This window comes from Candoia aspera, chromosome 6 (assembly GCF_035149785.1).
Source record: "Candoia aspera isolate rCanAsp1 chromosome 6, rCanAsp1.hap2, whole genome shotgun sequence".
NCBI lineage: Eukaryota > Metazoa > Chordata > Lepidosauria > Squamata > Boidae > Candoia > Candoia aspera.
In genome coordinates, this window is record NC_086158.1 from 42,628,306 (window position 1) to 42,653,229 (window position 24,924).

General features: G+C 34.9%; 1 protein-coding gene across 4 annotated transcripts in view; it reads right to left on the bottom strand.

The window, feature by feature from the left end:
- STAG1 (STAG1 cohesin complex component) overlaps positions 1-24,924 on the bottom strand; it is a 205,521-nt gene that overhangs the window by 38,369 nt on the left and 142,228 nt on the right. For 2 of the 4 annotated variants that reach the window (XM_063306863.1, XM_063306861.1), the window contains exons 12-16: positions 22,187-22,266; positions 15,970-16,077; positions 12,719-12,833; positions 10,675-10,783; positions 2,414-2,517 (exon numbers count right to left, since the gene is read on the bottom strand). In XM_063306863.1, the coding sequence (XP_063162933.1) occupies positions 2,414-2,517; positions 10,675-10,783; positions 12,719-12,833; positions 15,970-16,077; positions 22,187-22,266 (516 nt within the window). Of the gene's footprint in view, positions 1-2,413; positions 2,518-10,665; positions 10,784-12,718; positions 12,834-15,969; positions 16,078-22,186; positions 22,267-24,924 lie in introns of all 4 variants that reach the window. The other 2 variants (XM_063306862.1, XM_063306860.1) reach the window with 1 other exon arrangement.

Consider the following 24,924-nt stretch of genomic DNA (forward strand, 5'->3'; position numbering starts at 1 on the left):
TAGGGTGACTATCACATCATAAACAGTTGTAATATAAATGTTGCCGATCAGGGTACAAATTGTGGCTTCTTTATACAATAGCCTAGTTAATCTGCAAGTTAATATGCTGGTTTTTAACTGGACACTACTATTATAACTCAAATTGAAAAGAGAATTTTCCCATTGAGAATGCTGCAGTGTAAATGAACACAGGTAGTCATCAGTTAATGACAGTAATTGGGACCAGCAACTCCATCGCTAAGTGATACAGTCATAAAGCGTAGCATCGCATGACCATGCTGACTTACAATGGCAGTTTCGGCTGCAAACATTAAGTGTATCCTGCGTGGTCATTAAGCATGACATCACATGATCGCCATTTGTGACCTCCTGCCAGCATCCCTGCTGACTTGCTTGTCATAAGCTGGCAATGAAGGTTGCAAATGGCAATCACACGACCATGGGACAATTCAACCATCGTAATTGTGAGCCGGTTGCCAAGTGCCCAAATCGTAATCACATGACTGCGCGAATGCTGTGACAGCTGTAACTTCAAGGACAGGTCATAGGCCTTCTCGTTCAGCGCCAATGTAACTTTGAATAGTCACTGAATGAATGGTCATTAACCAAGGACTATCTGTACTGTTATTTAAATGCAAAGTATGTGGATCTTTTAGCATAAAATACATTATACTAGCATTGATATAGACACATCCATGATTGAAGTTATATCACTACAATGCAAGCAAAACATCTACAGAACAATTACATAAAGGCTAATTAGTTCATCATTTAATTGTTTAATTGATTAAATAAGTATTTAAATTAGAACACAGAATTATAAATTGTAGAGCTGAGGAATTAACTACATAGACATGTATTTTATTCTGATAACAAAACATATTTTTTGTATTCCAATATCGTAGGGATTTTGGGTGATCCTAAGCAGATGAACTCTTAGATCATTAAGACCATTTCACACCTTGTATCACCTAGTGCAGGAGAGCTCCCACAATGCTTCTTGCTTCATACTGCTATGATATAGCACCTCCTGCAAGACTGACAATCCACATTTCTACAAGGGACAACAGTTCTTAATACCGAGTCGTTAATCAACATCCTCATGAGGGAGATATGTGTACAATGGATCACATCCATTGCAAGATAGCCCTAGTGCGCGCCCCCACCCCCATCTACTAGAGTCAGAAAAGTCTTGGTTATTTTAAAACTTAAAGCTGGGAAAAGAGTCTAAGTAACAAACAGGGGCTTCCATCTCTCCAACAGCCTCTCAGGAAAGTTCAGAATCCCCCCAAATCTGCAGCAATTAGGGAACCTTATAGAAGAGGATAACTGTGATTCAAGAATTGTTCTACTCCTGTAGAAAAAGCTAAATTGTGTAGTCAGGGACATTGCTCTAAGTTGCTTTCTTTCTTTCTTTTGTGATACTCAGTTGAGTCTCATGCTTTCAAGTTCATACTTCTTTGTAACAAGTTAGTGAATATTGTGTAATTTCAACCTATATCCATTCTTAAGGCTCATCATAAAGATATTATTTGTATTTATAATCTACAATAAGTTGATATCCCAGCAGCATTTCTTTCAAGATTTCAAGAGGATGTTGTAGCTGACCAGCACTATCTTGTGATCTCCCAGGAACACTGCATTTTCTTTTGTAAATTTCTTGTAATTTGGCAACACCGTAATTTATATTTTCCAACACTGAATGTTTTCATTTTTAATATTTAAAGTTTAAAAGTGCTTTCATCTTTTCTTTTTAAAAAATAAAACCTGGTGTTTTTTTTTTATCTCTGGTGAGATTGCTCTATCTCCCAAGGAGAGGTAGAAGGGCTGAATCATCTAGTAGCACTACTCTTCATTATTCAACAAGGAGATTTTACTTTTGAAATTATATAAATTATGTTCATAATAATAGCTCTAATTTTGACAAATCTGATGATATATGGGAACTATGGCTGAATTTTGAGGGATACTATCCTTGGATATTATCCTGTATTCTTGGGTTTTAGTTTTTTGCCTTGTAGAATATCAAGTGAAAAAATTAAACCTCCAGATTTCCACCCTATGGGTTAAGCCATTTTGTTACAAGTATATATGTCTCCCAAAAGTCCTTTGAGTCTATCTCTAAATGTTTGGAGATGTGCACCTCCACATTCTCATTACAAATGCTCATCAAGGCAAACATCTTATGGGCATGATTACAAAAAACACTTCTGAATTCTCATTGTCATAGGAAACAACCCCAATAGCTTGCATTTTACAAGAAAATGTCCTTATAAAATAGAATATTGAATTCAATTATCATTCATGCCATATGTCTTCTAGTCACTGGTTCCCTTATAGGGCATTGTTTAAAATCAATGAAATACATATTTACAAAAATTGTAAGAGAAAAATAACAAAAAAAAAACCTTACTCTCTTGCCAGTTCCTCTACCCACTGGAGGGTGTGCTTCTGCAGCTTGTCGAATTGTACATACCATTAACTCTATAAGTGCACTTTCCTGTCGATCAGACATTGCTACAGAGATAAAGAATATAAAATGGAGCAATGAAATGTTGGCGATTAATCTATGCAAATAACAAATAATAAGCTACAATTTTTGTTCAATATCCTGAACAGAACATTTTACCTTCTGAAACCTGTGGTAGAAATAATAATAGATACAATTTTCAACAAAACACTGAAAATAATAAAAGCACAGAAATTTTTAAAAACCCTCAGAACAGATACTATACAAAAATGAAAACACATAGCTTGTGAATATAAGCAAATACATTTGTAAGTTTATGGAAACAAACAAAATTTTAAAAAATATATTCAATATATCTATTCAAAAAGCCACTTGTATATAGAGAAGTCATCTATAAGGAATTCTTTTGTTGTGAAAACTAGAAAATTAAGACTAGATGGGAATAAAACAACAATTAATTAAAAGATTCCTTGGTGCTCTGCTGTTAGTTTATTTTTTCAGCCAATGCTATTTTCACCACTTTAAAATATAAGTGATCCAAAATAATATGCATATTAGTTTTCCAATGTTTTGATACAATAAATATGACAAGCACCAATAACCTTTGAATTAATCAAAATGAGTAGCAGAGATGTAATAGGTATTAATTTGATTACAACCTATCCAACACAATTTAGAAAGACTTTGGTAAAATAGTAAAATTTACAGGGTAAAGTGCTATCTATGAATTTTTTTGTTTTGTTTTGTTAATCTAATTAATTAATTATTTTTATTTGAATCACACAAGTGATTTACATAGTGCTCATATTTTTAACATGCCCATAATGTTTGATAGAAGCTGTTTCCAGGATACTGATCTCTTATACTGTATAAAGAATAAAATTCTTTGTAAAATAATGATTCACTCCTCTTTCTTATCATACAATGGATTTTATCAGAGAGTTTTCAAATAAAGCTACAGACCTGATCTTACTATGTCATCTATCCACTGAAACATTATCCATATATTTCCACTGTTTAGCAATGAGTAATTTAGCCACTATAAGTAAAACTGAATACATTTTTATAGTTGATTTATCAATGACTTGCCAGAATAATTTTTTTAATACTTTAGTAAGTCAGTTCCAAGCTGACTTACTAAATTCAAATCTCAAGTTCTCTTTTCATACTTTAAAGACTTTTAAGAGAGCCTGTTTTATTTGGTTTTATATAAACTTCTGTGTAATATTGTACACATATTTTAAAGTTTTATATAATACTGAAGTGATTCCTTTGATTTTAAATAATGTGAATATACAGTATATCATTCTTCAACTTCTGGCAAGATGGCAATGTGCTAAGATGTCTTGTAATCCTAAGCAGCAACATCTCCCTTTTTCTTTTTTTCATTCAATGAATAAAACTTCCCTCAGATGTCAACCTCTTACTCCTGACTCAGCTTCTGGTAAAGCTGTTATGGAGGGTTTTATCAGAGGGTTTGAGTGGGAAATTATCCACGTCCCCTTGTGAGGTTGGGATTTTGGCTGAAACTCCAATTCAAGTAGGAAATACTGTACACAGCAAGTGCTTTCATCTTCTGAAATGCCACCCAATGCCATTCTAAGGGATATGAAAAGTTTTTTGATTCTGGTGATATTACAAGCAATAAACTGCTATTTCAGTATACGCTGAGAAAAAGTTTGTAAGTTGGAAAAAATACTGATATTAACAAAAAGTTAAAACAACAAGCTACTTTTAACTGACTGCAGTTTTAGCTGCCCAAGATAAAACAAAATTTGTAGATCTGGTAGCCTGCCAAGAAGTCCTGATCTGGATCCAAGGTCAAATAAGCAAGGAAAAAAAGTCTCCTTAATTTTCCTTATCTAGAATATAAACATAAACAATGGCAAAATGCTTTAAGGACCTGTTTAAGGTAACTGAATTAATTGAGGCAGCTGTATCCAGCTTTTTGGATACACATACTAGCAATCTTTGAAACTTGCTGTAATTGAATTTTTGCTGAACTTTGATAATGATAAAATACTACAAGCAGCCAGTAATGTAAAACCTTTGTAATATGAGGGTAAGAATCTTACACGACTATTCTATCTTTCAGGATGGTACAGAAATGTAAAGAGTTTCATCAAGCTCATCTCAAGGTCAGAAAACTGAAGTTAAAGACTTTCTCTTTATATATTAGCAATTTTTGGCTAATTTCTAGACAACAGTATGAAGACATTCTGTGAACTGGAAATGGTTGGTAACTCACTCAAACAAAGGCTGTATACTCAGATTGTTACAGAAGTACATGGCTACAGAGGTCCACCCAGAAAACGATTTATTTGTTTGGAGGGTTGATGGGTACACTAGTTACACTTATATTCTATAGGGCCAGGGTACCGCCTCCCCCATTCTTTTTCCCACTTTGTCTATTTTAAATTCTACAGCGTGGAGGGAGAGTGGGGTGTCTGTGTCCTTGGCACAGTCAGGGTATTTAGCTGCGTCCTAATTTTACAGGAAATTTATGGCACTACTGATATGATGACATTTGGAAAGGTCCCAGAGCCAAATGGAATAAATAAAGTTATATAAAAAAATTCAGGACAGAGTAGCTCCTTTACGGTTGGTGATATACCAAGCACTATCGTAAAAGAAAGACCCTGGCAGTCTGATATTACAATGCTTATATAATTGTAACTTGAAGCTGGTAAGGATCCTATGAACTGTAGAAGCTATGAGCTGGTATCTTTGTAAAACACTGATGTTAAGACTAACAGCGACCTTGGCAGGAAGATTATATTGTCACTACTGACAATAATTCATCCATCTTTATGATTGGATGTCAAGCATTAGATGATAATACATTCTTGATCAATATTTTATTTCTGTATATTAATAGATGTGAATTGGTGGTTTTGGCATCTCTGGAGGCAAAAAAAGCCTTTCATAAAGTGCAAATTAACTTTTTGCTTTAAATTAAAATTCTTACTGAATGTCTTAGTTAACAATTTACTATTCAAATCCCTCTACTTTAGTAATCTTAATGATATTTTCTTTTTGACAATTAAAACGTAATACAGAATACATCAAGGATGTCCTTTATCCCCTTTAAATTTCAGTTTGGTGTTGAAACCCTTGGCATACCCAATAAATCAACTGGTGATATTCAAGAAATGCGTGCAACTGAATTTTGTATTTTAGTTGCTATTATATGCAGACATTTGGAGTTTCTTCAATGATCGTCAAAGATTTTTACTCAAATTTGTAGAAATTGTAGTTATAGGGCAAATATTCTGCACATTTTGAGAGCAATGCCTAGTTTGGTTCTGCTTAAATATTTTAAACTGATTGATAAATTACTGCTTAAACTTTTATGGAAGGAACAAATACCCAAGATTTCTCTGTTAAAGTTACTGCTGTCTTAAAACAATGGTGGCTTTGATTTTCCCAAATTTTTAAAAATATTACCCGACATTCTTAAATTTGCCTAAGTATTAGGCTCAACATTAACAGTTATCCTCAACTCCTGGCAAGTTTCTAGTTCTAACTATAGTAGGAACTGGATCATTTTTCCAGTGTGAAGGTGGTCAGATATATTTAATCTTATTGGGCAGGAAAGTATAATTGAATTTTAATTCTCATGAGAAATTGACACTCTGGAGTAATTCCTATTTTAAAAATGGTTGTTGAATACTTTTTTTTAAAAAAAGCATGGGCCAAAAAGTCTTACTCAGCTAATAAATAACAAAACTTTAAACTATCTGATTTTTATAAAAGGAATATGGCTTAACTAAGAGACCTAAATGGCAATATACATAGCTAAAACACTTGATATATTCAGTGTTTGACCTCAATGCCTGCATGGCCTAGAAGCATGAAATCCTAGAAGCCCCAAGTATTTTAGAGAAGACCTTCACTAAGACTAAACTGATAATGTTTTTTATTTCATAAAAAATTACAAAAAATACAAGACTAAATTTGAGTAGTATACAAGAAACCTGGAATAGAGAATTGGAATATCCATACAATTTAAAAGTTTCATTAGTTCAGCATGAATGATTTTTTGACCCCCCAAAGTTTGGTTTAAAAAGGTTGGATGGTATCCTTTCTATACTAAAAGTATAATAAATTTGAAGAAACTTTAATGCATTTTTTAAAAAATTCAATTTTTTAATGTCACAGAACGTGTTAAAAAAAATATTGCAGGACCCTGATCAGAAGGCAAAGCACTAGTGATAGAAAATTGACAATAAAATCAAATTTGTATCCACTGTAATTTGTTAAAATTATCTACATTTCACAAAAATAAATGCCCTAATAATGTAAACTATTTATTATAAATGCAAAATCAACATTTCCAAAGTACAAAAATTAAAAGTTGAATTTCACAATTACTTGGGAGGTTAATAAATCAGTGCATTTGAGGGTAGGGTATTTTCTTTTTCTTTTTTCCCTTAGTGTCTTACAGAATTCCATCAAGTTCTTGCAAAACCGAGTTTGAAAAACTTTGCCTCAATGCACATGTTCTGGATATGTCCATAAGTAATTTTTTACTAATTAAAATTTATATCCATTTTCAGATTTTAATCTTCTATCCCACAATTTAAAACTACTATGAAATTTCCTCTGCCTAATATTCACCTGTTATTCAATTTGTTCAGAACTTAAATGTTTACCACTGCTCTAAAGCATTTCTTAATTCACTTGATTTCAAGAGTAAGTCTAGTGGATTCATATTTATTTAGTTTTTAAAAATTAATCACAAGTTGTTGTCATATACAAGCAGCTTAAAGCAGAAAATATTTCAAAGGAATTTTCCTTGACATATCATGATAAGTGTAGCTTGAGAGACTAAAGAAACTGCATACTAACCTTTTAATTCAAGCTAAATGAAAAAGATAAAATAAATGGAAATTTATAATGAAATGTGTTTACTCATGCCAATGTTTACTAATGCTTTGCCTCAAGCTACCTGTGTCATCTGAAAGCAAGTAATATTGGATGGATTCTCTTGACAAAAAGAAAGCCGGACAGTTTGGAAGTAAACAGTTTAAATCCCACATCACAGTGTGAAAGACACTATTTCATTTACTTATTTATAATTTGAAATAGTTCATATTTTGTTGCCTTTGGTTCAATGTGGAATCCTTGAAATCACTATTATGAGATTACTTCAAATTCCCCAAAATGACTTCAAAATAAAGAAAGAAAAAAGAAAACAATTTTTTTTTAATTTTATGTCAGGAGAGGCAATGTCAGGAGAGGTCCCTGAACAGGATAAAGATGGTTCTTAATTATTTCCTGATTAGACTATTGCAATGTGCTCTACATGAGGCTGCCTTTGAAGACCATCTGGAAGCTTCAGTTGGTCCAGTGTTGCAACAGTGTCGGTAGTTATGGGTCCAGCTCATTTATGGCCATTTGGCACCACTACTCTGCAAGGTCAACTGGCTTCTGGGTGGCATTCAAGGTGCTGGTTATCACTTTTAAAGCAATACATGGCTCATTCTGGCACGTGAAGTATTGAATATTGATATATGATGAGAGAAATGCTGGAGTGAAAGTTTAAAAAGAAGTACTGCATATACATTAAGGGCATTTGCCAATGAATTGGTTTCAATTCTGGAAAACCCTCTAAAAGAGATATACACACTAATGGAAAAACTAAGGGAATTTGGTCTCCTGGCTGGATTTAAAATTAGTAAGTATAAAACAAAGATGTTGACAAAGAATATGAAGATGGAAGATCAAAAAGAATTGTTTGTAAAAACTGGGTTTCAGATTGAGAAAAAAGTGAAATATTTAGGCATTATTATAACTAATATGAATTGTCATGTTATTTCGAAATAATTATGTTAAGGTATGGAGTGAAATTAAAAAGGACATTAAGATGGGAAAAGTTACAATTATCATTATTGGGAAAAATTTCCATGGTAAAAAAGAACGTGTTGCCCAGAATGTTGTTTTTATTCCAGACAATACCAGTTTTGAGAAATGATGTACCCTTCAAACAATGGTAAAAAGATATATCCAGATTCACATGGCAGGGGAATAAACCAAGGGTGAAAGATAAGATTCTCCAAGATGCAAAGGAAGGAGGTGGACCATGATTGCCTGATTTTAAATTGTACTTTGCTGCCTGCTGTTTGGTTTGGATGAAGGAATGGCTGTTATTAAGAAATACAAGATCATTAGAATTAGAAGGACATGGCCTGAGGTTTGGGTGGCATGTTCTTTATGGTACGACAAAGTTAAAATAAATGTAGATTTTATAAACCATTATATTAGGAATGCCATATTACAAATATGGAATAGATACAAACTCAGGCTATGCCCGAAAATACTTTTGTTGGCCTTGGCTCAAGAAGCGTTTTACAGAAAATAATAAGCAAGCAAAGAAAAATAGTTAACATATGGAGACTTGCTACCACAGGAAAATGGAGAACTTAAAATGAAATCAAGAGAATAATTGACTGCAGAAGGATTTACTTTGCAACAGTTCTCATACACAAAATTAAGGGAGAGGTTACCAGGTATAGAACAATATGTAACAGAATTTGAAAGGGAATTATGTAAAAATGATGAATATGTGATTGCTAAAATGTATACTCTTCTCTTGAGATTTGAATCAGAAGAACAAGTTAAAGAGTGCATGATGAAATGGGCTAAAAATGTTGGTTATAATATACAGATGGATCAATAGGAAAAACTGTGGTTAAAAGGCCTGAAATTCATGTTGTTGTATAATTTAAGAGATAATTTAAGAGATAACTGCTTAGAGTCCCTGCCTGGGGGGAGATGGGCGGTAGTACAAATTTGAGACATAAATAAATAAATAATTTTAATAAAATGATGTACTGTTGGTATATGTCACCAGAGAGACTATCTAAGATGTATAAAGGTACTTCTAAGTGTCGTTGGAAATGTGAAAAGCATGAAAGGATGTTTTACCATGCATGGTGGATTATGAAAAAGTGAAAACATATTGTATATAAATATATATGATGATGCAGAAAATTTTAAAATGTAATTTTCATTTGAAAACAGAGCTTTTTTAAATAGGACTTATGGATAGTCAACTAGAAAAGACACGTGGATGATTGGTTTTATATATAGTAATTGCAGTGAGGCTACTATATGCACAAAAATGGAAAATACAGAAATATCTACAATGGAAGAGTGGATTGTGAAGATGGCAGAACTTACTGAAATGGCTAAATTAACGTGTCAGATTAGGAACAATAATTGTTTTACAAAACTCAGTCAAAAATGAACTGATGATCTTGGGGTTTACTGATTAAAAAGAGTTGTTCATGGGAAGAAAGGAACCATGATATGTAATTTAGGAAGGTTGAAATAGTAACAATCATGTTTGTAACTGCTGTAAAGAAGATTGGAAGTTGCTTCTTTAGACATTTTTCTTTTTCTTTCTTTCTTTTTTCTTCTCTTTTCTTGACTTTTACTGTTTCTCACTTTTCTCACTTTTTCTCTATCTTTCCATATCTTTTTCTTTTTTCTAATTCTTTATGTTTCTGTAGCTTTTAATTCTGTATAATCTCTCTCTCTCTCTCTCTCAAAATAAAGCCCTACGTGGCATAGAACCAGCCATAGAGACCACCTTCTTCCAAGAACATCTGCCCACCCCATACACTTCCACAGGGAAGTCATGCTCCAAGATCCCTCACTGAAACCCTGTCATCATATGGGACTTAGGAGGTCTTTCATTTGTTCTCTCCCCCCGCCTCTATTATATGATGGGCCTCAATGCTTCTTGCCTTTAGAAAAGTCATTAAGACTTGGCTTTTTCCACAGGCGTTTGGGTTCAGTTGAGTGGAATTCCTTTCTGGTTGTTTAATTAACCCATTTGGTTTATCATTTTATATACTGGAGGAGTTTATTGGATATGGTTATTTTTTGCTAATGTTTATTTTTGTTGTATGCTGCCCAGAGTCACACTGATTGAGTTGGGTGGTCTTATAAATGAATGCAATAAATAAGTATTTTTGATTGATTGCAGTATAAGTAAAAAGCTAGATCCTGACTAAGAATCTTAAGTTAATTACAACTACTTTGTATCATTGCTTTCTGTAGAACTAAAATATTATAAACTGGAAGCACAGTTTAAATAAGCATCCCACTTGACTTCACTGCCTTAAAATGGAAGAGTTTAGACTATGCCACACTGTTTTCATCAATTAAATAAACCTGATGAGTACCTTCTTCACCTTGGACAGGTTCTTCTAGTAGCAATTCTGTCATGCATTCCCAGTCTTTTAACAATTCTTGAGAGCTCTCCCATAAACTGTCCACCAAGTAAGCAGCATGTTCATGTAACTAAAAATTGAAACAAACAAAACTCTTAATAGACAATTTCACAGACACTGCTTATAGGCACTGTATTATTCGCAGCATTATACAAGAACATGTAATGCAGTGTGAAGGAATGTGGGTCTGATTCAAAGAAGGGGGAATGCTGAGCTGTTACAGAAAAGTATTTGAGTCTTGGAAAGGTAGACAGCGTGAAAAAGAAAGTCAAAGCAACTCTGCCTTGATTGGGTTAGTTATAAGTTGAAGTGGAGAGGGGCTCTGATAGGCTTTCAAGATTCTATTACAATTCCGTAACCACATTAAAATAAATTCCAAGACTCCTAATAACTCCTATTTCCTGACCTTGACTGTCTTGAAAGGTTGACATGCCCTGATTAAAGAATGGAGACTGTAGCATCTCTAATACTGAGGCACAGCTACAGACTTGTAAAGCCTACTGTAAACAGAGTACCTCTCTTTACTAATATCTAACTATACCATTTACTGTAAAAGTAAGACCTTTTGGTAATTTTTCTGGCTGTTTCTTGAAGCTCTTACTGGGGGTGAACTTTTTTAGAGGTTTTAGTTTTTAAACTTTGTGGGCCACTGCAGATAGCAATGTATCCTTATGCACACATATATAGGCTTAACATCTTTTACTGTTAAAAATCTCCTTAAAATCTTGTATGCGATAAAGAGTTCCTGTAATTGAATGACACTTTTGCTTAACCTGTACTTTTCTTTCATTCTAGTATTTTTAGGAGTTAGTGCATAAGCAAGTATCATTCTCATGCTTACTGACAAGTTCAATCTGATCTTCATCTCTTTTGTAGATTGATATTATAATTTTAATTTCAGTTTGCCTCAGTTTTGGAAAGCATATATTACTCCATTTTCAGATAATATTCTAGTCTACTTATTTTTCAATCCTTAAAGACGTTTTTTAAAAAAAATTGTGGAATTTGTTTTCAATATTCATTACAATACAAATTAAAGATTTTATTTTTGAATAGGTTGTTTAGCAGTTGCATTACAATACTAAAATCCTATCCTAAGGTAATTCTTAAAATATTAATACGTGCTTCCTTTGTAATTTATGACTTTATGATTTAGCATCTTGTCATTTTTCCAACTGCATACATTTAAGCCAGATACCTAAAAATGCATTTGATGCTGCAGTAAAGAATACATTTGTGTATAATTATACAGTAATAACAGAAAGTGAATTTGTTACATTGGAATATAATAAAAGGCTCTAGAAAATAATGGAAAAACATATTCAGTTTTAAAGTCACTTTTTAATTAGTAGGACATGCATATCTATTAGAAAAAGAATAACAGATTTTTCAAAGTCTAAAGCAAGATCATTTCCTCTATTGCTTTTTATACTGCATTAACAGGATCTTGCATAACCTTGTTTACACACAGGAACAGTTCTAATTACAGAGAGATTGTTTTTTTCCAGTAGCATTATAATTAATAAGGTGGTATCTGAAAAGTGACATACTATGTATCAGTGGTCTGTTTAATTTTGTAATATGTTCATTATAAAGAGCTTATTTATTTCAAGTTATAAATATAAAAAATCTTAAGATCATGCAAGATTTAGAGCCAAGTTGCAAAACAAAAAGTTTTATTTAAACATTTGCTACTTTAACACCAGTCTTGCAAAAAATATAAAATTTAGCTCAAAACCAGCTGATTCAGAGGCAAAATCCTCATTTGTAGTTTTGAACATTTCCTTCAATCTTACGATATGATAGTATTTTATAATAAAAAAATTAGTGACTTCCAATACATGTAGTAATTATGAAGATCAAACTATACTGAAACTTTACCATAAGCCTTATTTCTCCTGAAAACAGATCTTTAGCCACAGTAAATAGATTTAAAATAATGCTAACTGAAAAAAGTTGCTAAAATTGAGCACTTTATATAAAACCTAACATAAATTAATTTTACCTCACTTTCAAGAAAGAAAAGAACCAGCATCCTAATAAGATTCCCATTTGGACTATTCCGTCCTCTCCTCTTGGCTAGTGCTTCCTCTGCTTGAGGATCGTGCCGACTGAATAGTCTACAAAAAGACAGTACCTTTTATTTTAACATGTTTTCTTTTGTCAAGTTTTTTAATGGAATGCTCTAGTAACAAATGTATTTCTTCATTAGTGTCAATAAAATCAAAGGGAGGCATTTACTAGCAATTAAAGATTCTTTTCCAGTCAAATAAACAGAATATGCAAACACCACCCAAACCAGACTTTTTTTGTTTATGGAACTTTAAACTGTGAAAGGCTACTTATGGTTAAGATTACATATGATGGAGAATCTTAATGCTGCTCTGCTAATTCCCCATAACGTCTTTATAAAAAGTAATATAAAAGAGATGTGGCAAAGAGGAGAAAGAAAGGCTTGGTGAAAAATTGAAAAGTCATTTGTAAATACTATGTCTGAACACTAAAATGGTGACCCAGTTTGAGGTTGCAAATATTTCAATGGTATCTTACAAAAGGAAATATAAAACAAAATAAGGGCTGAATATCAAGATGAAGATAGACTTAAGACCTCTTGGTCTATCAGAATGATGAGTTTACGGACTATGTTTTCAGAAGCTTCTTTTAGAGGAAAGTTCAAAATAAAATACAAGGGAAAATAGCAGGGTCTCTGGGATTGTTTTTTTGGCTCTCAACAGCTTTTGAAAAGTAGTATCTAAAATATCCTGTCTAACATCAGTGGGTATTCTTGTATTCATCCTATGGCAGAGATTCAGTGTATGTTTATCTTATGAAATGTGGGGGTTGCAATGATACGAAATGTGACAGCAAAATGTGAAGACTGTAAGTGTAAAATACTAAAACTGAACATTCTGGAACTTCTCCAGGCTACACCAATCTCACTATTCTAGCATCACAGAGGTGTTTTCTGGACTTAATCCTCTGAACTGAAGTGGTTTGTAGTGGTCTAGACATAATTCTCTCCTGAACCACCACCACATCTGGAACTATATAACACTATGTTCCCATTTAGAAGCCCTGGATACTGAAATAATCTGCAACAACAGAGAGTAATTTATAGTTCACATTCTAAACTGTCAAAGTCCTTTATTATTGTTGTTCCTATAAATTAAAACAAGGCAAATCAGTGAATGAAATATGACAAATGTGCACTGACATATGTGCGTAAGCAAATGTGTAACAGCCATCAATAGGCAGAATGCAGGGGATGTTTAGTCATTCATCTTTGGTTGAACTGAGCAGTCCTTATTCTGTAAACTAACTAAGATGGACAGTTTTGTAGGATCCATAACAGGTTGCTGAAGAGAACAGAAAAGCAGTATTCAATGGCTGAAGACTACTGCAGTTATGATCATTATAATCACCATCACCACACCACTACTACATCATCACAGAGCAGTTATGGATAGGATTAGTCAAATACAGGTAGTCCTTGTTTAGCAGTCACAATTGGGACCAACAACTTGATTGTTAAGTGAAGTGGTCACTAAGTGAAGGCATAACTGGGCTTACAATCTTACTTCAGCTTTCCTTTGCTTTACAGACCTTCAAAGATTGTAAGTGCAAGGATTGGTCACAAAATCACTTTTTCATCACTACTGTAACTGCGAATGGTTGCTAAATGAGGCAGTTGCTAAATGAGGACTACCTGTAAAGTCTTTTATTCTGAGACTAAACTACTAGCATTTCATAGAGTAAACATTCCACTTGTCATAATCTGTAGTATAAAGGTGCAGCATTAAAGTGCTGTGGAACCATTAGCAGTTCATAATTGTTTTTTTGCCAGTAATGAATAAGTAACAAGTTGATGAATATCGCTTCTATCAATTTTATATCTTTGCTTTCCTATTTTCATGTTTTGTTCATACGGGGAAAGTATTGCTAATTGTGACTCTAACTTCCCGATTTATAAATTAAAAATGACGATACAAATGTTTTGATGACTGGATATTAACAAAATTTAAACAATCAAACATTATGCAAATTACATAATAGGGAACTATCTGCAGCATGATAAACTGCAATTTTTTTTTAAAGACAGTACATATGAAGGAATATGTGCAATCTATAAATGAATTAAATTAATAGTAGCAAAATACATGTTGTTAGATGCTTAACTGAATTAGGGCCGCACTTCTTAAGAATTATTTCTCTATCCCATAACAGATTTGCTTAAGGTGTGCTCCTTGTGCTCATATAATGAAAATCATATTAACCATATTAATAAATCCCAAGTATTCAGTATTTACAATAGTAGGATTAAAAATGAATCACATAAATCCAACCCAAACAAAAAAGGGAACCTTGGTAATTATAAAACCTCAGAAAAAAAGTAACAAAAAACTGCCACCAAGCAAACTGGTCTTTACAGCTTTGTGGAAAGCCAATAAGGAGGGAGTCACATGTGCCTTTAATTACAAGCTATTCTACAATGTGGGGCCATCTCAGAGATGGGTTACCTTTGTCTCTGGGTCTCCTTGATGTTTTGTAGGGGTAGGACTTCAAGCATTCCCTCCCTACCTGCATTCAAGGGCAGAATCCATGTGGAAAAAATGATCCATATGTTTTCCTGGAGCAAAGATTTCTTTTTTTTTTTAAACTAACACTTTGAATTGGTCTTGGAAATCTATAGGTAACCAATGCAGACAGTGGAATATTTCTATTACATTACTGTAGCAGCTCTACCCATCAACATCCAGGAAACCACATTTTGTATCAATTGCAATTTCCAGATCATATTCAAAGGCAACCACATGTGGAGCAAGTTACAGTAATCTTAGCATATAGTGATGATGGCATAAGTCACTGTCAACAGATCCTCATGTCCAGATATGGCCACAACTGGTGCTCCATCCTAAGTAGGGTAAACAAGCTAAATTAATCCAGCTCGGCCTGAGTTCGGGACAACCCCCATGCTCTGGATCTGCTTCTTCAGAGAGAGGGCAATCCTGCCCAGGGCTATCACTGGGACTGTTAATGAGTCAAGAGAGTTAAACTGTGCACATAAAGGCTCCCACTCAAAACTATGTAGCTATTTAATATGAAGCAACAATACAAATTACATCTCTATGGTGACATGTCAAACAAAAACTAACCTGAAAACAAACAGCTTCAAACAATAAATAAAAAAAATCTTTAAAGCTGATTTGATGTTTAGCCACTGAGACACTAAATTTCAGACAGAGAATACAGGCTTACTTTTTATGAAGGAATTCCCCTGCTGCTACAGCAACAGGTCGATGTGCAGAATATACCAAATGATAAACATTCTCACAGTCTTCATTGGACAAAGCTTCTTCACTTCCACTGAATGAAGAAATAACACGTAAGTTCAAGAAAAGTACTCAGCTTTACCATCTTTGTTTTAAGTTACCCTTAGAATAAACAGTATACACAAATTTAAACTAGGCCTCATCCAAAATTCATTGACTTTAGTCCAGTTTTTTATATGGGTATCAGGCACTGAAATATACCATGGCTATTACACCAAAAGTATATTCCAAGCAAAAATTATTATAAATGGAAGCATAATATTTTATTTATGTCTATGTAAATCCAAGTATAGAACCAAAGATGCTCACGAAACCAAAATGGTCATGGAAGGTACTCTTCTTTTAATGAAACAGCATTCAAACCTGTGGAGATTCTCACTAATGGAAAGAAAAAAGAGCTGATTTTCATCAATTCTCTGCCACTTCTGCAGTCCCTCAGACTATTTTCCATATTATTCAGTTTGGGAGAGATTTTTAGGGCTGATATGGGAAGCATGTCCATCTAAAACTGTCCTTTTCTGAAGCAGGCATTAGGGTGTATCATTTCCATGAACTGAGCGCTGCTCAAGCATTGTCTGGATCCAGAGTATCTCAGAGTATTTTTTTTTTTTTTTTACAAAAGAAACCTTTCTTTGCTTTCCTAAATAAATATTGTTCTATTGCATCGTATATGCAATTTAACTGGAAGTATCCAGTGAATCCAGAAACTAAATGTGTCTATGACAAGAGGGACTAAAAGCTTAAATCATATGAGATCAAGTTATATCTTGTAACTAATGTATTTAATTAAAAGGATATAAAATTTGTATCTGTGGTGTCTGTTACCAATATAAAACATGCCTTAAACCTATCTAGTGATGAACATCCATGAATGAACAAAGCTAGGAAAGAACCTGTGGTATATTCTTTTAATGTCAAGCCTCAACAAGGGAGAAAATTGTATAAATTGATGTACAGAAATCATAAGATAAAGGTAAAGGTTTCCCTTGTCGTAAAGTCCAGTCATGTCCGACTCAGCAAATACTTTTATTATCCTTGTTTGGTCCCTGGAAAACTAATTACATCTTAACATTTATTTCTAAAGTATAATCAGTATGTAAAAAGCTGATGGGGATCCATTAAATACCTTTTCGTTTATATGATTCTATTTCACAAATATTGGAAAATATTATTTCCAATAGTTGTTTTGATTTTAACATTTCAGGCTTTAGCATTGTGCATTCTTATAAAGAGAATCAGGAAATGCATTCAGTTTTATAGTAATAGATTAGTTCCTCATTATTTACAATGCTTAAAGAAATCCCAGCATGCTCTGGAATGAAAAATCCACTTCATGAATTCCTTCCTGAATTTGAATAAACTTAAAATACAGTCATTAAATCTATTAAAAATACCATAATTTTCCAATTTTCTTTTCTTGGACAAGACTGTGAGTGCCCTGGAAGTCTGTGCCTGTTCCTACTAAATTTTAGATTGATAGCTTGACTGACAGTGATCAGTTTCTTAACATATAGTGTTAAAAGCTTTTGATGATGCCTTCTTGGAACTTAATCCCATATCTAACAAAGACATGGATAAAGGGCCAGTATGCATAAAGTGGACAGCACAGCAGACTTACTAAAACATTTATGTCTGAGTTAGCCTCCCAAATTTGATTTACCATACTTGAAGGGAGGCCTGGAGTCACTAAGTACAATAAACTGACTTAGCTTCTCCAGTCAGTACTACCCAACTAAATGAGTTTAAAAACGTAAATACTAGGGGCTTTGCCCAACCTTGGTTTGATTAGGAATGCCATGAGGCTAGAAAGGAATTAGTCACTGCTTTAAAAAAAATACAAAGACAATCATATATCATCCAATTTTGCCTCCTTGGTCTAAGAATTCAGGTTTGTTTTGACGCCTGATAACACCCCCCTCCAGCCCCCCACTACCAGCCTTTCTTTCTCTTATTTCTTTATAACAGCTTCAGTGTGGGAGGATTCTTTTAGGGCATTATATTTGCAAGAAGATCCAGATGGGCTTGACCTAGAGTTTAATATGAGACTTTTTCCACAGTGGCTCCTCTAACAGGCTCAGAAATAATAGATCTTGTTAAACAATTTAAGAATAGCAAAGCCCCAGGCAATTACTTTATTATTACTGAAGTTATTCAGAGCAACCTAGATTGATGGACCCTTGTCCTGCTTCCCTATTTACATTTACAGACAGTAAGGCAGGCACTGATTCCAAAGAAGTGGGGTATAGCTCTGCTAGTTCCAATCTTAAAAAAAAGGTAACCCAATAGCCTCCTTAGCATAATAAGCAAATTGCATGCTAAGCATTTGTACAATAAACTCTCAGAGTTGGTCAAATCAGAAAACAAGCAAGCAGGTTCTAGAGTTGGATGCTCAGTCTTATATCATAACTCTTATTTTGTAGCATCTAGTAAAAAATATACTTTTAGGGCAGGATCTGTACTCCTTGCAGCTTTTATTGATTTCAAATTTGCTTTTGACCTTATCTCCAGACATAAATTATGGTGTAAACTTAAGAACTCTACTGTAGATAGGCTTCTGCTTATATATATGAACACTACGAGAACTAGAAGTTAGGTGCAGTATGCAGCTAACACACAAAAAATTCTTGTCAGCAGATGTGTTAGGCAAGGATGCATCTTGGTGGCAATACTGTTCAATCTGTATTGTGGCCATGATGAATAACAAGCTCACCAGCCTCCAAAACTGAAGGACAGACCAGGCCTTTCGTGAGGGAGAGTGAGACTGTCCTAATAGTCAGAAATCACGCTGAGACGAGGAGTAGGTCTCTAGTGTTTATTACTGCTACATTAAACAGAATCCTAACAAACTGAAGAAGTGTGGGAAAAACCCAGACAGATAAACCCTGAAAGTTAAGGCGAGTCTGATCTGTGTCTCTTTGAATGGCTGCTTAATTCCTCAGTACTACGCATGCGTTTTCCCCCCTGGATAGAGGCCCCCTCCTGCTCGCCATCAGTACTCATGACAGAGACTCCTCATTTAATTCCATCTATCTGTCACACTTGCCATCTTTTATCTTCTATCTTTACCTTTTACTGATTTTATTGTAATTTCTTTGATTGTTGTGAGTCACCCAGAGTCATTGAGAGTTGGGCAGCATACAAGTTTAATTATAATGCAGTGCTGTTATTTCAGACACCAAATGGTCTAAGGTGAGCTTTGCATACTTTAGCTGCACACTGTAGTTAAGAAGTACTCAACATTAGTTATGCAAAAACTAAGGTTTTAGCATTTGCTAAACATCGTAAAATTCATTCTTGGCAACTGAATAAGCACCTGATTGAACATCAAAATCTTCAAGTATTTAAGGAGTAGTGTTTCATGTTACTGGTAAATGAAGAGCACATATTGAATATGCTGTCCAAAATGCACAGTTCAGCTACACCCATGCAGTCTTTTTATTTCACTAGAGGTGCATTATTCATACTTGCTGTGCTAAGGGTAAACCCAGAGAAAACAGTTAACAAAAACCTCTCAATGGGCCTTCTAACCTCCCAACCCCCAGGCCCTGGAACATATCCAGGTCTTCAAAGCTTTACAAAAGGCAGTCAGGGTCAGGGCCAATCTAATCTCTGTTCCAGAGGGCAGGCACTGTGGCAGAAAAGGCACACTTCCAAAGTCCCATAAAATGACATTCTTTAATTGAAGGAACCTGGAGCATGCCCCTGGGTCAGACCTAGTGAGACGGGTAGAAACAACTGGAGAGAGGTAGTCATGCAAATAACTGGCCCCATGCTATGAAGGGTTTTATAGGTAATAACCAGCACCTTGAATTCCACCTGGAAGCATACTGGGAGCCAATGCAGCTCATGGAGTAGAGGTATAACATGGGCATAGCAAGGGGTATCCATAACTGCCCATGCCACTGCATTTTTGACCAGCTGCAGATTCCAGATGGTCTTCAAAGGTAGCTCCACATAGAGCATGTTGCAGCAATCCACTGGGGTGTGTGTGTGTGTGACTAAGGCATGTCTCTTGGGAAGCTTCAACCAAAATGGAGTTGGAGAAGGATGCCAAAATTGGAAGAGCACCTGTAATCCCAGATTTGTAAAGATTTTAAGATTTAACTAATCTTGTGGTTGAGCATTCCTAAATGTTCCTGATGGTCTTTAATAATGTCAGAGGGACCAGCAGTGTCAGCTGGGCTGTGTTGTGTAAACATATGACCTGGAAGACTGGTTCTTCTACTGTGCAACTTTCCTTGATAGCAAGATCAACTGTCTATCCCAAGCAGATAAGCAGTTTATTCTTTCCAAGAGGGATATAACAGATTGATTCCCAAAAGTTGGATCCAAGGATGAAATGGATAGAAGTTCCAAAGGAGAAGAGAGGGAGTCAGAGCCAAAACGACTGCTTGACTAGGCCAAGTCCAGTAAACTAATGGTCAGAACTGGGTAGGCTGCAGCAAATGGTCATCCTTCCATCCTTGCCAATGAGTTAGACTGAGTTGAGCTGTTATCCACCAGTGTAGATACTGAATAGGAAGTAATGGAACTATGACGGTTATCAGCTTTCACCAGGAAAGCTCTACTTTGGAGGACATGATACAGGCAGTAAGTCCTGTAACCAACCAATTTAAAAACAGAATAGAAAATACCAAGGATACTGGTGGGATAGAATCCTATCCAAACCTTTGGCCAGGTTGACTGGCTGAATCACTATCCTAAGACATGGGGGGAGATTTCAGAAGTATCAAATCTTCTCTTTGATACTTAATTCCAGAGGATGTAGGGGAACAGAAAAATCCTGAAGAGCCAATGTATCTCCCTGGACAATAGGGAAATCTTGGGGATCAAGACCAGGAATTGATGGATCAGCTGTTCCCAACAAGTCCTTGAGTGAGAGGAAGTAAGCCACCTGATCTCCACTTTCATAGAAGAGTCAGGAGTGGTTTAGTTAGCTTCCACAGCCTGAGATTGCATCGGAGATACCATGCTCAGTACCAGTTGACAAACTGGAGAAGAAGAAAATGTTGAGGTAGGAGACTGAAAGCAGTAGTTTGTGGTGGCTGTACAGCAGAAGCCAAGCCTGGGCTTTCGGTAAGAAACATTATGGAGGAATTTTCTTCTTTTTTAGTGGAGCAGCCTCAGAATGGGCAGAAGACCACAGTTCTTCCCATGCCTGAATGGAAGTGAGAGAGGGGAGGGATTTGGAGTTAAAGCCACTGAATTAGACATTGGCAACTCAGGCAGCCTAAGTGTAGAGCAGGGTTGTACTGAGAAGTTCAAGAGCATTAATGCTGCTGCCTCAAGGACCTTTTTTCAAAGCAAGATGAGAAGCCTCTGTGACCTCTACCTGCTTTGTAAATTTTTGCTAGTACTGGCAGTTCTTCACAATATGGATTTTGCCAAGGCACACTAAGCAAAGGACTGGCCATCTGTGAATAGATGCTTGCTACCATAGCAACACTTAACACAGAATGAAGCCAGAGAGCCAATATACCCCAGGTCAGAGGATACGACATGGTGTCTTGCTTTATCTTGACCTCTAGTTTACAGAAAGTAAATTTAAAAAAACTGTGAAGAAAAATTGACTAGTATTCCTCAGCATGGCACAGAGTGCGTAGAAGAGAAAAATGTAGTTGGTGCTGCTGTGATAGCTGAAACGGAACTAAGGAAAAAGGCAGAAACCTCCCAATGAGCATGGATGCTGGACAGATGGTTCCTCTCCCGCTTCCTCAATCCATCTTAGCTCTAGAATATTTTGCTAATGCTTCTCTGCAGGCACATCATACATTTATATGATATACAGGTGTCAGGAAGAAGAATCAAGGTTAGCATATTAAGCTGCATTACCACTAAAGCAAATCACAGAGGGAACTGTGGAGTCACAGAATAGAGTGGAGAAAGTGTCAGAATTTGCAATACACATACTATTTCTAATGTTCTCAGTGATCCTGAGTTCTGCTAAGCAGAGATACCCAAAGGCTAAATGAGCAAATATAATAAATAAAGTTGAAAAACTAGTATAGTACAAATCTAATTCAAGAAGTGCATCAGTGTATAAATAAAGCAATGAACTATCTTTGGTCGCAGGAAGGAGAATGTATTGTTAGCATAAAATATTACTGCTGAATGGAAACTCTACTACCTTAAAATATACTCACTGAAGTATTAGTGTGACTAATCGAATGGCTTCTACAGCAACATCATATTCTTTATCAAGTGTCATTGATACAATGCGATCCTGAAATGATAGAATGTAACATGTTTCCAGAAGAAACTGTAATCATAAAACACACACATTTTAATAAGCAAGGTTTTAATTGTGGATGTATTGTGCTTTAGATCTAAGCCTGAAACAATGCTTTGGGGCTACTGTCAGTGTGTACATGTGGGCACCTCCTTAAATAAACTGCATCTTTTTTTGGGCCCAGATAATTGCCACACAATCCCAGGAAAATAAATATGTAAGTTGGTACCATCAATGCACTGATGTATGCTACAAAACACCATATTGTATGATGTCAGTATCTCCTTAACTCAAAACTGTATTTTCCTAGATTTCATATCCCTACTTTTGATTGTGTTGATTTTTAATTAATTCCTATACATACTGCTGTTGTCAGCTGCAATGAGTGTTTCTTTCAACTGGAGATGTGAGATACACTATGATAGTACCAATATTATAATTTTATACCACTTCTAAGAACCCGAAACCTTTTAAAAGAAAATAAATTGTAAAACAGAAATACATATACATAAACTATAAATTTAACATTAAACTACTTTTAGTACAAATTAAAGTGAGCAGTTAAAATCTCTATGTAAGTTTAGAAAATTATCCCACATCAATCAAAAGTTAATTGGAATTGCTGTGTCTTTTTAGGTCAATTTAAAAACAGATAAAAAAAACTTTTTGTAGGTATTGGTTCATAGCTTGAATCCTTAAGCTTCCACGTATCACAGATCTCCTTTGCAACCATCTGAACAGGAACTCTGAGCTAAACAATTTCATGTACAATGAAATTTAAACAACACAGTCTTAGTGCTTTAAAAATAATGAGCTGTGCTTTTGAACAAGTTAGCCATTATCTTTATGTCACAGTGCTTTAGATATAAAAAGGTTATAATGACAGAAGTGCAGCCCAGTCTTGGGCATAACTAGCGAATCAACCAAAGCTGATGAAAGCACTTTTGGGAACCTGTTATTTCCATAGTTTGGGGGGTAACATGAATGCAACTGCACCCAAAAATTTCTTTTGCACTTCTATAGAGATTAGCAGGTTGTGCCACATGAAGCATGTCCATCTTACCTAGATTAAATCCATACCTAACTGTTTTTATTTCAAAAGAGAAGATTACAAAAAACACATTAAAGACTTGGTACACTAAACTATTCATGGTTATAAGACATGTAATAACTACTATTATTTCCTCTTCAGAATTAATAAAGAAAAGCATTATCAATGGAGCATAAGTAGAGATAGATGTACTGTTTATTTGTCTGTCTGTCTGTGTATATATTTGTATTTGTGTGCATGTGGCATATTAGCTACCAAAAAAAAAAAAAAAAAGGACTATACTTCTACTAGGCCACCACAAGTTTACAAAATTTTCACAAGCTTCCAAGTTGCCAAGGTTTTTTCATCAGGCAATATAGTTAAAACTCCAGAAATAAAGAAGTAGAAGAAAAAAAAAGTAGGTGGTGTTAAGCCACATCTGAAACAAGTTATAGATATATAGTGTGTGGAAGAAGTTTGCAGTAATGCTAATTTAGTCCTACTATGGAAATAATGTTAGGTTGTACCAGGACTCTTCCAAACTTGCTAAAATAAAACTCTTGCTATGGAACAGGTAACTTTTTTTCCCATACTCAAAGCAAGCTTGAGTTTATAATGGTCCTGAATCATTAGAGGGCAGAAATTCATAGATCAGTAGAATATAGGTTATGAATGTTTACATAGGATTAATCCTATGTAACATTTTTTATGGAGAGGGTCCTGTCTCCCCTAGTTCAAATAAAAGAATCAGCACAATTCTCTGCAAAGGGGTTGATTTAGTGGTTCACTGCAAATCAACCCTTTTGCAGATGGCTAACTCATTTAAATGTTATACCCAGTTGCATGGGAGCTACTCATGGAAAAAGTTTATTTGGGGTGGGTAATGTTTACATTTCAAACTGTGGTCTAACCTGCAAAATGCAGAAGACTCAGAAACCTCCATCCATTTACTGAAGAAGCAGGAGAAAGATTGGCTGTACAGAAAAAGTCAGAGATTCCTCCTAGCCCAATCCCACTGTCTAAGTCAACCGTTTCTCCTAGTAAAGAAACTCGTGTCCTATTGGATGGAGAGGAAAGCACCCAAGTATTCTGGTTCACTACATGGTGGGAAGTACATATGAATGGGATATAGAATATTAAAAATAAAAAAGGATTAATCAGTAAATGATCCAGCTAAACAGGCAGTTTCTGACTGTACAGATAATGATTAAGGAATTGCAACTTCATGAGGAATGCATATTCAGTGGCCAATGATTCAGTGCAAAGTCAATCTCTACCTATCTGATTGGGTCATTTAAATGGTATGCCTAGCTGCATGACAGCCATTCAAAGAAAACAAGCTGACATGCAGTGAAGAACATTATAGTTCCATTTCAGGTATGGTGGAAATCAAAAGTGTTGCACTAAGATTATAGGTGGAAGGGGGGTAAGTGTTCTGAAGGTAGCTTCATATATTGTAGATGGCTTCTTGTTAGAGGAAATGACAAAAGCAAACAAATAAAGAAGAGGGTAGGACATGAGACAAGTGACAGGGCAAAAACTAAACAGGACAAAAACATTTAAAGAAATCAAAATCTCAACTGATCACATGTTCTACAGAACTACTGATTTGTTTCCCAGAC